The following is a 14964-nucleotide window of genomic DNA, read 5'->3' on the forward strand; positions in this document are numbered from 1 at the left end:
ATCTATGAGGGTACCCGTGTTTACGGATTTGGGGTTATATCTGGTAGGTTCATTGATAACTTGTGTGAGATTGAGGGAATCAAGCTTAGATTGTAGGATGGCCGGGGTGTTAAGCATGTCCCAGTTTAGGTCACCTAGCAGCACGAGCTCAGAAGATAGATGGGGGGGGGGGGGGGGATTAAATCGCATATAGTGTTGAGGGCACAGCTGGGGGCAGAGGGTGGTCTATAGCAAGCGGCAACAGTGAGAGACTTGTTTCTGGAAAGGTGAATTTTTAGAAGTAGAAGCTCAAATTGTTTGGGTACAGACCTGGAAAGTAATACAGAACTCTGCAGCAAATTGCAACACCACCCCCTTTGGCAGTTCTACCTTGTCGGAAAATGTTGGAAATTTCAAGGTATGCTTGTCATCGTTAAGGATTGGGGAGGTTTTAAGGATAAAATTAAATGAAATGGAGCGTAGCACAAGCAAAATCCTAGAGGACAACCTGGTTCAGTCTGCTTTCCACCTGACACTAGGAGATGAATTCACCTTTCAGCAGAACAATAACCTAAAACACAAGGCCAAACCTACACTGGAGTTGCTTACCAAGAAGATAGCGAATGTTCCTGAGTGGCCGATATTAAAGTTTGACTTAAATCTACTTGAACATCTATGGCAAGAGCTGAAAATGGTTGTCTAGCAATGATCAACAACCAATTTGACAGAGCTTGAATAATGTTTTAAAGAATAATGGGTGTAACAGTATAACTTTAGACCGTCCCCTCGCCCATACCCGGGCGCAAACCAGGGACCCTCTGCACACATCAACAACAGTCACCCACGAAGCATCGTTACCCATCGCTCCACAAAAGCCGCGGGGAACTACTACTTCAAGGTCTCAGAGCAAGTGAAGTCACCGATTGAAACGCTATTTAGCGCGAACACCGCTAACTAGCTAGCCATTTCACATCCGTTACATGGGCAAATGTTGCAGAATCCAGGTGTGGAAAGCTCTTAGAGACTCACCCAGAAAGACTCACAGCTGTAATCGCTGCCAAGGGTGATTCTAACATGTATTCACTCAAAGGTGGGAATACTTATGTAAATTAGATATGTTTGTATTTCATTTTCAATAAATGTGTAAACATTTCTAAAAACAAGTTTGTACTTTGTCATTATGGGGTATTGTGTGTTGACTATAAAATATACTATTTAACCCATTTTGAATTCAGGCTGTAACAACAAAATGTGGAATAAATCAAGGGGTATGAATCCTTTCTAAATGAACCGTATGTATTACTGATAAGTCAGTAATACTCACACGAAACATGGAACTCAGAACACAAGAACTCAGCAACACACAAGACATAGAACACATAAAGAACACGGACAATACACAGAAAATATGCTTTGTTCATGTCATGCCGGAATGTTCGGAAATACAACTTCTAAACAGAGCAATGAGGTGTGCATTCACATGCTTTGAACTGATTGAGAACGCCAACTGGCTAATGTCTAAGTAGCTACGTCAACCCATGAACAAAAAGCGCAGCCAACACTCTCTCATCCAAATTATAGTGTTAAAAAAAGGTCCAAATAAATTGGATAAATAATGTTTTGTTAAGTTATGTTCTTGGTAGGTGACGTCAGAGTTCAGCATGTCTGAAAAGTCTTCAATTGGAGGTCCTTTCAAACCGATTTCTCCCAGAAAGGAAGCTCGTATTTCAGAGTTTCTAACATATCATGAATGCAGCAATAGAACAGCAGTTTGACACCACTAGTTTAGAAGTGATATAAAAAACGTTTTATTTTTCTCTGTTTGATAATCTTCTTTTACTCATTTTATACTCACCCAAAAGAGCGATCAAGATCAACTGTGAGCCCGATGTAATGGCTTCCTAATTGCTCTTTATTGATCTGAAAAAAAGAGCAATTAGCATTAGGGACCAGCTGTCTTGGAGTCCACATGGGCCAGCGTCCGTTTCAACACCTTGATTCAGTGTATTTCAGTGGTGGAAAAATTACCCAATTGTGATAATTGAGTAAAAGTAAAGATACCTTAATATAAAATGAAAGTCACCCAGTAAAATACTACTTAAGTAAAAGTATAAAAGTATCTTTTTAAAAACACTTAAGTATCAAAAGTAAATGTCAAAATCCTTATATTAAGCAAATCTTTTCTATTTACGGATAGCAGGGGGCACACTCCACACATCATTTACAAATGAAGCCTTTGTGTTCCGTGAGGCCGTGAGTCTGCCAGATGAGAGGCAGAGGATTACCAGGGATGTTCTCTTGATTAGTGCATGATTTGGACCATTTTCCTGTCCTGCTAAGCATTCAAAACATTACTTTTGGGTGTCAGGGAAAATGTGTGGAATAAAAAGTACATCATTTCTTTTAGGAATGTAGTGAAGGAAAAGTAAAAGTTGTCAAAAAATATAAATGTGAAGAACAGATACCCCAAAAAACGACTTAAGTAGTACTTTAAAGTATTTTTACCTAAGCACTATACACCACTTGTGTATATAGCTCTGCCAATGTGTTTGAAGGCAGGACTATAGCGAAACTATAGGTGTTTACCTTTTTCCACAGAAATGTATTTTCTGTTAGTCCGTTGATAACAACAAGGTCCCCATGCCTCTGCTGACAGTAGTGTCTGGCATTCTCCATGGCCAGCACTTCAGTATTAAAGTAATATTGAGAGCCTCCATACTCCAGCCAGCCATCCTCTGTCACATTATACTCTAGACAGGGTTAGAAAATACTCATATAAGTTATGTACAATTAAGTCCCCTCTGGAGACCGAGCAGATTAGTCCTCTCTAGAGAACAAGCAGATTCGTCTCCTCTAGAGACCATTCAGATTAGTCCCCTCTAGAGACCAAGCACATCTAGAGAGGGGACTTATCTGCTTGGTTTGGTCTCCAGAGTGGGGACTTATCTGAATGGTGTAGTCTCCAGAGTGGGGACTTATTTGCTTGGTGTAGTCTCTAGGGAGGGGACTTATCTGAAATGTGTAGACTCCAGAGTGAGGACTTATTTGCCTGGTGTAGTCTCTAGAGAGGGGACTTATCTGATTGGTGTAGTCTCTAGAAGGGGGACTAATTTGCTTGGTCTAATCTCTAGAGAAGGGACATATTTGCTTGGTGCAGTCTCTAGAGACGGGACTTATTTACTTGGTGTAGTCTCTAGAGAAGGGACTAACCTCCTAATGTAGTCTGTAGAGGGGACTTGTCTACTCGGTCTCGAGAGGGGACTTGTCTGCTCGGTCTCTAGAGGGAACTTGTCTGCTCGGTCTCTCGAGGAGACTTGTCTGCTCGGTCTCTATCGAGGAGACATGTCTGCTCGTTCTCTAGAGGGGACTTGTCTGCTCGGTCACTAGAGGGAACTTGTCTGCTCGATCTCTAGAGGGGACTTGACTGCTCGGTGTCTCGAGGAACTTGCCTGCTCGGTCTCTAGAGGGAACTTGTCTGCTCGGTCTCTCGAGGGGACTTGTCTGCACGGTCTCTCGAGGGGACTTGTCTGCTAGGTCTCTAGAGGGGATTTATTTGCTCGGTCTCTAGAGGGAACTTGTCTGCTCAGTGTCGAGAGGGAACTTGTCTGCTCGGTCTCTAGAGGGAACTTGTCTGCTCGGTCTCTAGAGGGAACTTGTCTGCTCGGTGTCTCGAGGGGACTTGTCTGCTCGGTCTCTAGAGGGAACTTGTCTGCTCAGTCTCTCGAGGAGGCTTGTCTGCTCGGTCTCTCGAGGAGACTTGTCTGCTCGGTCTCTAGAGGGGACTTTTCTGCTCGGTCTCTAGAGGGAACTTGTCTGCTCGGTGTCTAGAGGGAACTTGTCTGCTCGGTTTCTAGAGGGAACTTGTCTGCTCAGTCTCTCGAGGAGGCTTGTCTGCTCGGTCTCTCGAAGAGACTTGTCTGCTCGGTCTCTAGAGGGGACTTTTCTGCTCGGTCTCTAGAGGGAACTTGTCTGCTCGGTGTCTAGAGTGAACTTGTCTGCTCGGTCTCTAGAGGGAACTTGTCTGCTCGGTCTCTAGAGGGGACTTGTCTGCTAGGTCTCTAGAGGGGACTTGTCTGCTAGGTCTCTAGAGGCGACTTGTCTGCTCGGTCTCTAGATGGAACTTGTCTGCTCGGTGTTTACAGGGAACTTGTCTGCTCGGTGTCTCGAGGGACTTGCCTGCTCAGTCTCTAGAGGGAACTTGTCTACTCGGTCTCTCGAGGGAACTTGTCTACTCGGTCTCTCGAGGGGACTTGTCTGCACGGTCTCTCGAGGGGACTTGTCTGCTAGGTCTCTAGAGGGGACTTGTCTGCTCGGTCTCTAGAGGGAACATGTCTGCTCGGTGTCGAGAGCGAACTTGTCTGCTCGGTGTCTAGAGGGGACTTGTCTGCTCGGTCTCTAGAGGGAACTTGTCTGCTAGGTCTCTCGAGGAGACTTGTCTGCTCGGTCTCTAGAGGGAACTTGTCTGCTCAGTCTCTAGAGGGAACTTGTCTGCTCGGTCTCTAGAGGGGACTTGTCTGCTCCGTCTCTCGAGTGGACTTGGCTGCTCAGTCTCTCGAGGGGACTTGTCTGCTCGGTCTCTAGAGGGAACTTGTCTGCTCGGTCTCTAGAGGGAACTTGTCTGCTCGGTCTCTAGAGGGGATTTGTCTGCTCGGTCTCTAGAGGGAACTTGTCTGTTCGGTATCGAGAGCGAACTTGTCTGCACGGTCTCTCGAGGGGACTTGTCTGCTATGTCTCTATAGGGGACTTGTCTGCTCGGTCTCTATAGGGAACTTGTCTGCTCGGTGTCGAGAGGGAACTTGTCTGCTCGGTCTCTAGAGGGACTTGTCTGCTCGGTCTCTCGAGGGGACTTGTCTGCTCAGTCTCTCGAGGGGACTTGTCTGCTCAGTCTCTCGAGGGGACTTGTCTGCTCGGTCTCTAGAGGGAACTTGTCTGCTCGGTCTCTAGAGGGAACTTGTCTGCTCGGTCTCTAGAGGGAACTTGTCTGCTCGGTGTCTAGAGGGAACTTGTCTGCTCAGTCTCTCGAGGGGACTTGTCTGCTCAGTCTCTCGAGGGGACTTGTCTGCTCGGTCTCTAGAGGGAACTTGTCTGCTCGGTCTCTAGAGGGAACTTGTCTGGTCGGTGTCTAGAGGGAACTTGTCTGCTCGGTCTCTAAAGGGGACTTGTCTGCTCAGTCTCTAGAGGAAACTTGTCTACACGGTCTCTCGAGGGGACTTGTCTGCTAGGTCTCTAGAGGGGACTTGTCTGCTCGGTCTCTAGAGGGAACTTGTCTGCTCGGTCTCTAGAGGGAACTTGTCTGCTCGGTGTCTAGAGGGAACTTGTCTGCTCAGTCTCTCGAGGGGACTTGTCTGCTCAGTCTCTCGAGGGGACTTGTCTGCTCGGTCTCTAGAGGGAACTTGTCTGCTCGGTCTCTAGAGGGAACTTGTCTGCTCGGTGTCTAGAGGGAACTTGTCTGCTTGGTCTCTAGAGGGGACTTGTCTGCTCGGTCTCTAGAGGGAACTTGTCTGCTCGGTGTCGAGAGCGAACTTGTCTACACGGTCTCTCGAGGGGACTTGTCTGCTAGGTCTCTAGAGGGGACTTGTCTGCTCGGTCTCTAGAGGGAACTTGTCTGCTCGGTCTCTAGAGGGAACTTGTCTGCTCGGTCTCTAGAGGGAACTTGTCTGCTCGTTGTCTAGAGGGGACTTGTCTGCTCAGTCTCTAGAGGGAACTTGTCTGCTCGGTGTCTAGAGGGAACTTGTCTGCTCGGTGTTTACAGGGAACTTGTCTACTCGGTCTCTAGAAGGAACTTGTCTACTCGGTCTCTCGAGGGGACTTGTCTGCTCGGTCTCTAGAGGGAACTTGTCTGCTCAGTCTCTCGAGGAGGCTTGTCTGCTCGGTCTCTCGAGGAGACTTTTCTGCTCGGTCTCTCGAGGGGACTTGTCTGCTCAGTCTCTCGAGGGGACTTGTCTGCTCAGTCTCTCGAGGGGACTTGTCTGCTCGGTCTCTTGAGGAGACTTGTCTGCTCGGTCTCTAGAGGGGACTTGTCTGCTCGGTCTCAAGAGGGAACTTGTCTGCTCGGTGTCTAGAGGGAACTTGTCTGCTCGGTCTCTAGAGGGAACTTGTCTGCTCGGTCTCTAGAGAGGACTTGTCTGCTAGGTCTCTAGAGCGGACTTGTCTGCTCGGTCTCTAGAGGGAACTTGTCTGCTCGGTGTTTACAGGGAACTTGTCTGCTCGGTGTCTCGAGGGGACTTGTCTGCTCGGTCTCTTGAGGAGACTTGTCTGCTCGGTCTCTAGAGGGGACTTGTCTGCTCGGTCTCAAGAGGGAACTTGTCTGCTCGGTGTCTAGAGGGAACTTGTCTGCTCGGTCTCTAGAGGGAACTTGTCTGCTCTGTCTCTAGAGAGGACTTGTCTGCTAGGTCTCTAGAGCGGACTTGTCTGCTCGGTCTCTAGAGGGAACTTGTCTGCTCGGTGTTTACAGGGAACTTGTCTGCTCGGTGTCTCAAGAGACTTGCCTGCTTGGTCTCTAGAGGGAACTTGTCTACTCGGTCTCTCGAGGGGACTTGTCTGCACGGTCTCTCGAGGGGACTTGTCTGCTAGGTCTCTAGAGGGGACTTGTCTGCTCGGTCTCTAGAGGGAACTTGTCTGCTCGGTGTCGTGAGCGAACTTGTCTACACGGTCTCTCGAGGGGACTTGTCTGCTAGGTCTCTAGAGGGGACTTGTCTGCTCGGTCTCTAGAGGGAACTTGTCTGCTCGGTCTCTAGAGGGAACTTGTCTGCTCGGTCTCTAGAGGGAACTTGTCTGCTCGTTGTCTAGAGGGGACTTGTCTGCTCAGTCTCTAGAGGGAACTTGTCTGCTCGGTGTCTAGAGGGAACTTGTCTGCTCGGTGTTTACAGGGAACTTGTCTACTCGGTCTCTAGAAGGAACTTGTCTACTCGGTCTCTCGAGGGGACTTGTCTGCTCGGTCTCTAGAGGGAACTTGTCTGCTCAGTCTCTCGAGGAGGCTTGTCTGCTCGGTCTCTCGAGGAGACTTTTCTGCTCGGTCTCTCGAGGGGACTTGTCTGCTCAGTCTCTCGAGGGGACTTGTCTGCTCAGTCTCTCGAGGGGACTTGTCTGCTCGGTCTCTTGAGGAGACTTGTCTGCTCGGTCTCTAGAGGGGACTTGTCTGCTCGGTCTCAAGACGGAACTTGTCTGCTCGGTGTCTAGAGGGAACTTGTCTGCTCGATCTCTAGAGGGAACTTGTCTGCTCGGTCTCTAGAGAGGACTTGTCTGCTAGGTCTCTAGAGCGGACTTGTCTGCTCGGTCTCTAGAGGGAACTTGTCTGCTCGGTGTTTACAGGGAACTTGTCTGCTCGGTGTCTCGAGGGGACTTGTCTGCTCGGTCTCTTGAGGAGACTTGTCTGCTCGGTCTCTAGAGGGGACTTGTCTGCTCGGTCTCAAGAGGGAACTTGTCTGCTCGGTGTCTAGAGGGAACTTGTCTGCTCGGTCTCTAGAGGGAACTTGTCTGCTCTGTCTCTAGAGAGGACTTGTCTGCTAGGTCTCTAGAGCGGACTTGTCTGCTCGGTCTCTAGAGGGAACTTGTCTGCTCGGTGTTTACAGGGAACTTGTCTGCTCGGTGTCTCGAGAGACTTGCCTGCTCGGTCTCTAGAGGGAACTTGTCTACTCGGTGTCTCGAGGGGACTTGTCTGCTAGGTCTCTCGAGGGGACTTGTCTGCTAGGTCTCTAGAGGGGACTTGTCTGCTAGGTCTCTAGAGGGAACTTGTCTGCTCGGTGTCTAGAGGGAACTTGTCTGCTCGGTCTCTAGAGGGGACTTGTCTGCTCGGTCTCTAGAGGGAACTTGTCTGCTCGGTGTCGAGAGCGAACTTGTCTGCACGGTCTCTCGAGGGGACTTGTCTGCTAGGTCTCTCGAGGGGACTTGTCTGCTAGGTCTCTAGAGGGGACTTGTCTGCTAGGTTTCTAGAGGGAACTTGTCTGCTCGGTGTCTAGAGGGAACTTGTCTGCTAGTTCTCTAGAGGGGACTTGTCTGCTCGGTCTCTAGAGGGAACTTGTCTGCTCGGTGTCGAGAGCGAACTTGTCTGCTCGGTCTCTAGAGGGAACTTGTCTGCTCGGTCTCTAGAGGGAACTTGTCTGCTCGGTGTCTAGAGGGGACTTGTCTGCTCAGTCTCTAGAGGGAACTTGTCTGCTCGGTGTCTAGAGGGGACTTTTCTGCTCGGTCTCCCGAGGAGACTTGTCTGCTCGGTCTCTAGAGGGGACTTGTCTACTCGGTCTCTAGAGGGAACTTGTCTGCTCGGTGTTTACAGGGAACTTGTCTGCTCAGTCTCTCGAGGGGACTTGTCTGCTCAGTCTCTCGAGGGGACTTGTCTGCTCGGTCTCTAGAGGGAACTTGTCTGCTCGGTCTCTAGAGGGAACTTGTCTGCTCGGTGTCTAGAGGGAACTTGTCTACACGGTCTCTCGAGGGGACTTGTCTGCTAGGTCTCTAGAGTTTACTTGTCTGCTCGGTCTCTAGAGGAGACTTGTCTGCTCGGTCTCTAGAGGGAACTTGTCTGCTCGGTCTCTAGAGGGAACTTGTCTGCTCGGTGTCTAGAGGGGACTTTTCTGCTCGGTCTCCCGAGGAGACTTGTCTGCTCGGTCTCTAGAGGGGACTTGTCTGCTCGGTCTCTAGAGGGAACTTGTCTGCTCAGTGTTTACAGGGAACTTCTCTGCTCGGTCTCTAGAAGGAACTTGTCTACTCGGTCTCTCGGGGGGACTTGTCTGCTCAGTCTTTCGAGGGGACTTGTCTGCTCAGTCTCTCGAGGGGACTTGTCTGCTCGGTCTCTAGAGGGAACTTGTCTGCTCGGTGTCTAGAGAGGACTTGTCTGCTCAGTCTCTAGAGGGAACTTGTCTGCTTGGTGTCTAGAGGGGACTTGTCTGCTCGGTCTCTCGAGGAGACTTGTCTGCTCGGTCTCTAGAGGGGACTTGTCTGCTCGGTCTCTTGAGGAGACTTGTCTGCTCGGTCTCTAGAGGGGACTTGTCTGCTCGGTCTCAAGAGGGAACTTGTCTGCTCGGTGTCTAGAGGGAACTTGTCTGCTCGGTCTCTAGAGGGAACTTGTCTGCTCGGTGTTTACAGGGAACTTGTCTGCTCGGTGTCTTGAGAGACTTGCCTGCTCGGTCTCTAGAGGGAACTTGTCTACTCGGTCTCTCGAGGGGACTTGTCTGCACGGTCTCTCGAGGGGACTTGTCTGCTAGGTCTCTAGAGGGGACTTGTCTGCTAGGTCTCTAGAGGGAACTTGTCTGCTCGGTGTCTAGAGGGAACTTGTCTGCTCGGTCTCTAGAGGGGACTTGTCTGCTCGGTCTCTAGAGGGAACTTGTCTGCTCGGTGTCGAGAGCGAACTTGTCTGCTCGGTCTCTAGAGGGAACTTGTCTGCTCGGTCTCTAGAGGGAACTTGTCTGCTCGGTGTCTAGAGGGGACTTGTCTGCTCAGTCTCTAGAGGGAACTTGTCTGCTCGGTGTCTAGATGGGACTTTTCTGCTCGGTCTCCCGAGGAGACTTGTCTGCTCGGTCTCTAGAGGGGACTTGTCTACTCGGTCTCTAGAGGGAACTTGTCTGCTCGGTGTTTACAGGGAACTTGTCTGCTCAGTCTCTCGAGGGGATTTGTCTGCTCGGTGTTTACAGGGAACTTGTCTGCTCGGTCTCTAGAAGGAACTTGTCTACTCGGTCTCTCGAGGGGACTTGTCTGCTCGGTCTCTAGAGGGAACTTGTCTGCTCAGTCTCTCGAGGAGGCTTGTCTGCTCGGTCTCTCGAGGAGACTTTTCTGCTCGGTCTCTAGAGGGAACATGTCTGCTCAGTCTCTCGAGGGAACTTGTCTGCTCAGTCTCTCGAGGATGCTTGTCTGCTCGGTCTCTAGAGGGAACTTGTCTGCTCGGTCTCTCGAGGAGACTTGTCTGCTCGGTCTCTAGAGGGGACTTTTCTGCTCGGTCTCTCGAGGGGACTTGTCTGCTCAGTCTCTCGAGGGGACTTGTCTGCTCAGTCTCTCGAGGGGACTTGTCTGCTCGGTCTCTTGAGGAGACTTGTCTGCTCGGTCTCTAGAGGGGACTTGTCTGCTCGGTCTCAAGAGGGAACTTGTCTGCTCGGTGTCTAGAGGGAACTTGTCTGCTCGGTCTCTAGAGGGAACTTGTCTGCTCGGTCTCTAGAGAGGACTTGTCTGCTAGGTCTCTAGAGCGGACTTGTCTGCTCGGTCTCTAGAGGGAACTTGTCTGCTCGGTGTTTACAGGGAACTTGTCTGCTCGGTGTCTCGAGGGGACTTGTCTGCTCGGTCTCTTGAGGAGACTTGTCTGCTCGGTCTCTAGAGGGGACTTGTCTGCTCGGTCTCAAGAGGGAACTTGTCTGCTCGGTGTCTAGAGGGAACTTGTCTGCTCGGTCTCTAGAGGGAACTTGTCTGCTCTGTCTCTAGAGAGGACTTGTCTGCTAGGTCTCTAGAGCGGACTTGTCTGCTCGGTCTCTAGAGGGAACTTGTCTGCTCGGTGTTTACAGGGAACTTGTCTGCTCGGTGTCTCGAGAGATTTGCCTGCTTGGTCTCTAGAGGGAACTTGTCTACTCGGTCTCTCGAGGGGACTTGTCTGCACGGTCTCTCGAGGGGACTTGTCTGCTAGGTCTCTAGAGGGGACTTGTCTGCTCGGTCTCTAGAGGGAACTTGTCTGCTCGGTGTCGAGAGCGAACTTGTCTACACGGTCTCTCGAGGGGACTTGTCTGCTAGGTCTCTAGAGGGGACTTGTCTGCTCGGTCTCTAGAGGGAACTTGTCTGCTCGGTCTCTAGAGGGAACTTGTCTGCTCGGTCTCTAGAGGGAACTTGTCTGCTCGTTGTCTAGAGGGGACTTGTCTGCTCAGTCTCTAGAGGGAACTTGTCTGCTCGGTGTCTAGAGGGAACTTGTCTGCTCGGTGTTTACAGGGAAGTTGTCTACTCGGTCTCTAGAAGGAACTTGTCTACTCGGTCTCTCGAGGGGACTTGTCTGCTCGGTCTCTAGAGGGAACTTGTCTGCTCAGTCTCTCGAGGAGGCTTGTCTGCTCGGTCTCTCGAGGAGACTTTTCTGCTCGGTCTCTCGAGGGGACTTGTCTGCTCAGTCTCTCGAGGGGACTTGTCTGCTCAGTCTCTCGAGGGGACTTGTCTGCTCGGTCTCTTGAGGAGACTTGTCTGCTCGGTCTCTAGAGGGGACTTGTCTGCTCGGTCTCAAGACGGAACTTGTCTGCTCGGTGTCTAGAGTGAACTTGTCTGCTCAGTCTCTAGAGGGAACTTGTCTGCTCGGTCTCTAGAGAGGACTTGTCTGCTAGGTCTCTAGAGCGGACTTGTCTGCTCGGTCTCTAGAGGGAACTTGTCTGCTCGGTGTTTACAGGGAACTTGTCTGCTCGGTGTCTCGAGGGGACTTGTCTGCTCGGTCTCTTGAGGAGACTTGTCTGCTCGGTCTCTAGAGGGGACTTGTCTGCTCGGTCTCAAGAGGGAACTTGTCTGCTCGGTGTCTAGAGGGAACTTGTCTGCTCGGTCTCTAGAGGGAACTTGTCTGCTCTGTCTCTAGAGAGGACTTGTCTGCTAGGTCTCTAGAGCGGACTTGTCTGCTCGGTCTCTAGAGGGAACTTGTCTGCTCGGTGTTTACAATGAACTTGTCTGCTCGGTGTCTCGAGAGACTTGCCTGCTCGGTCTCTAGAGGGAACTTGTCTACTCGGTCTCTCGAGGGGACTTGTCTGCTAGGTCTCTCGAGGGGACTTGTCTGCTAGGTCTCTAGAGGGGACTTGTCTGCTAGGTCTCTAGAGGGAACTTGTCTGCTCGGTGTCTAGAGGGAACTTGTCTGCTCGGTCTCTAGAGGGGACTTGTCTGCTCGGTCTCTAGAGGGAACTTGTCTGCTCGGTGTCGAGAGCGAACTTGTCTGCACGGTCTCTCGAGGGGACTTGTCTGCTAGGTCTCTCGAGGGGACTTGTCTGCTAGGTCTCTAGAGGGGACTTGTCTGCTAGGTTTCTAGAGGGAACTTGTCTGCTCGGTGTCTAGAGGGAACTTGTCTGCTAGTTCTCTAGAGGGGACTTGTCTGCTCGGTCTCTAGAGGGAACTTGTCTGCTCGGTGTCGAGAGCGAACTTGTCTGCTCGGTCTCTAGAGGGAACTTGTCTGCTCGGTCTCTAGAGGGAACTTGTCTGCTCGGTGTCTAGAGGGGACTTGTCTGCTCAGTCTCTAGAGGGAACTTGTCTGCTCGGTGTCTAGAGGGGACTTTTCTGCTCGGTCTCCCGAGGAGACTTGTCTGCTCGGTCTCTAGAGGGGACTTGTCTACTCGGTCTCTAGAGGGAACTTGTCTGCTCGGTGTTTACAGGGAACTTGTCTGCTCAGTCTCTCGAGGGGACTTGTCTGCTCAGTCTCTCGAGGGGACTTGTCTGCTCGGTCTCTAGAGGGAACTTGTCTGCTCGGTCTCTAGAGGGAACTTGTCTGCTCGGTGTCTAGAGGGAACTTGTCTACACGGTCTCTCGAGGGGACTTGTCTGCTAGGTCTCTAGAGGGGACTTGTCTGCTCGGTCTCTAGAGGAGACTTGTCTGCTCGGTCTCTAGAGGGAACTTGTCTGCTCGGTCTCTAGAGGGAACTTGTCTGCTCGGTGTCTAGAGGGGACTTGTCTGCTCAGTCTCTAGAGGGAACTTGTCTGCTCGGTGTCTAGAGGGGACTTTTCTGCTCGGTCTCCCGAGGAGACTTGTCTGCTCGGTCTCTAGAGGGGACTTGTCTGCTCGGTCTCTAGAGGGAACTTGTCTGCTCAGTGTTTACAGGGAACTTCTCTGCTCGGTCTCTAGAAGGAACTTGTCTACTCGGTCTCTCGGGGGGACTTGTCTGCTCAGTCTTTCGAGGGGACTTGTCTGCTCAGTCTCTCGAGGGGACTTGTCTGCTCGGTCTCTAGAGGGAACTTGTCTGCTCGGTGTCTAGAGAGGACTTGTCTGCTCAGTCTCTAGAGGGAACTTGTCTGCTCGGTGTCTAGAGGGGACTTGTCTACTCGGTCTCTCGAGGAGACTTGTCTGCTCGGTCTCTAGAGGGGACTTGTCTGCTCGGTCTCTTGAGGAGACTTGTCTGCTCGGTCTCTAGAGGGGACTTGTCTGCTCGGTCTCAAGAGGGAACTTGTCTGCTCGGTGTCTAGAGGGAACTTGTCTGCTCGGTCTCTAGAGGGAACTTGTCTGCTCGGTGTTTACAGGGAACTTGTCTGCTCGGTGTCTTGAGAGACTTGCCTGCTCGGTCTCTAGAGGGAACTTGTCTACTCGGTCTCTCGAGGGGACTTGTCTGCACGGTCTCTCGAGGGGACTTGTCTGCTAGGTCTCTAGAGGGGACTTGTCTGCTAGGTCTCTAGAGGGAACTTGTCTGCTCGGTGTCTAGAGGGAACTTGTCTGCTCGGTCTCTAGAGGGGACTTGTCTGCTCGGTCTCTAGAGGGAACTTGTCTGCTCGGTGTCGAGAGCGAACTTGTCTGCTCGGTCTCTAGAGGGAACTTGTCTGCTCGGTCTCTAGAGGGAACTTGTCTGCTCGGTGTCTAGAGGGGACTTGTCTGCTCAGTCTCTAGAGGGAACTTGTCTGCTCGGTGTCTAGATGGGACTTTTCTGCTCGGTCTCCCGAGGAGACTTGTCTGCTCGGTCTCTAGAGGGGACTTGTCTACTCGGTCTCTAGAGGGAACTTGTCTGCTCGGTGTTTACAGGGAACTTGTCTGCTCAGTCTCTCGAGGGGATTTGTCTGCTCGGTGTTTACAGGGAACTTGTCTGCTCGGTCTCTAGAAGGAACTTGTCTACTCGGTCTCTCGAGGGGACTTGTCTGCTCGGTCTCTAGAGGGAACTTGTCTGCTCAGTCTCTCGAGGAGGCTTGTCTGCTCGGTCTCTCGAGGAGACTTTTCTGCTCGGTCTCTAGAGGGAACATGTCTGCTCAGTCTCTCGAGGGAACTTGTCTGCTCAGTCTCTCGAGGATGCTTGTCTGCTCGGTCTCTAGAGGGAACTTGTCTGCTCGGTCTCTCGAGGAGACTTGTCTGCTCGGTCTCTAGAGGGGACTTTTCTGCTCGGTCTCCCGAGGAGACTTGTCTGCTCGGTCTCTAGAGGGGACTTGTCTACTCGGTCTCTAGAGGGAACTTGTCTGCTCGGTGTTTACAGGGAACTTGTCTGCTCAGTCTCTCGAGGGGACTTGTCTGCTCAGTCTCTCGAGGGGACTTGTCTGCTCGGTCTCTAGAGGGAACTTGTCTGCTCGGTCTCTAGAGGGAACTTGTCTGCTCGGTGTCTAGAGGGAACTTGTCTGCTCGATCTCTAGAGGGAACTTGTCTTCTCGGTCTCTAGAGGGAACTTGTCTGCTCGGTGTCGAGAGCGAACTTGTCTACACGGTCTCTCGAGGGGACTTGTCTGCTAGGTCTCTAGAGGGGACTTGTCTGCTCGGTCTCTAGAGGGAACTTGTCTGCTCAGTCTCTAGAGGGAACTTGTCTGCTCGGTGTCTAGGGGGAACTTTTCTGCTCGGTCTCCCGAGGAGACTTGTCTGCTCTGTCTCTAGAGAGGACTTGTCTGCTAGGTCTCTAGAGCGGACTTGTCTGCTCGGTCTCTAGAGGGAACTTGTCTGCTCGGTGTTTACAATGAACTTGTCTGCTCGGTGTCTCGAGAGACTTGCCTGCTCGGTCTCTAGAGGGAACTTGTCTACTCGGTCTCTCGAGGGGACTTGTCTGCTAGGTCTCTCGAGGGGACTTGTCTGCTAGGTCTCTAGAGGGGACTTGTCTGCTAGGTCTCTAGAGGGAACTTGTCTGCTCGGTGTCTAGAGGGAACTTGTCTGCTCGGTCTCTAGAGGGGACTTGTCTGCTCGGTCTCTAGAGGGAACTTGTCTGCTCGGTGTCGAGAGCGAACTTGTCTGCACGGTCTCTCGAGGGGACTTGTCTGCTAGGTCTCTCGAGGGGACTTGTCTGCTAGGTCTCTAGAGGGGACTTGTCTGCTAGGTTTCTAGAGGGAACTTGTCTGCTCGGTGTCTAGAGGGAACTTGTCTGCTAGTTCTCTAGAGGGGACTTGTC

At 51.5% G+C, this 14964-nt stretch overlaps 1 protein-coding gene across 1 annotated transcript in view; it reads right to left on the reverse strand.

The window, feature by feature from the left end:
• Nucleotides 1–14964, reverse strand: part of LOC110508267 (macrophage mannose receptor 1) — a 230583-nt gene that overhangs the window by 44109 nt on the left and 171510 nt on the right. The window contains exons 17-18 of the mRNA XM_036966151.1: nt 2566–2729; nt 1835–1899 (exon numbers count right to left, since the gene is read on the reverse strand). Of these exons, the coding sequence (XP_036822046.1) occupies nt 1835–1899; nt 2566–2729 (229 nt within the window). The remainder of the gene's footprint in view (nt 1–1834; nt 1900–2565; nt 2730–14964) is intronic.

Source organism: Oncorhynchus mykiss, chromosome 28 (assembly GCF_013265735.2).
Source record: "Oncorhynchus mykiss isolate Arlee chromosome 28, USDA_OmykA_1.1, whole genome shotgun sequence".
Lineage (NCBI taxonomy): Eukaryota > Metazoa > Chordata > Actinopteri > Salmoniformes > Salmonidae > Oncorhynchus > Oncorhynchus mykiss.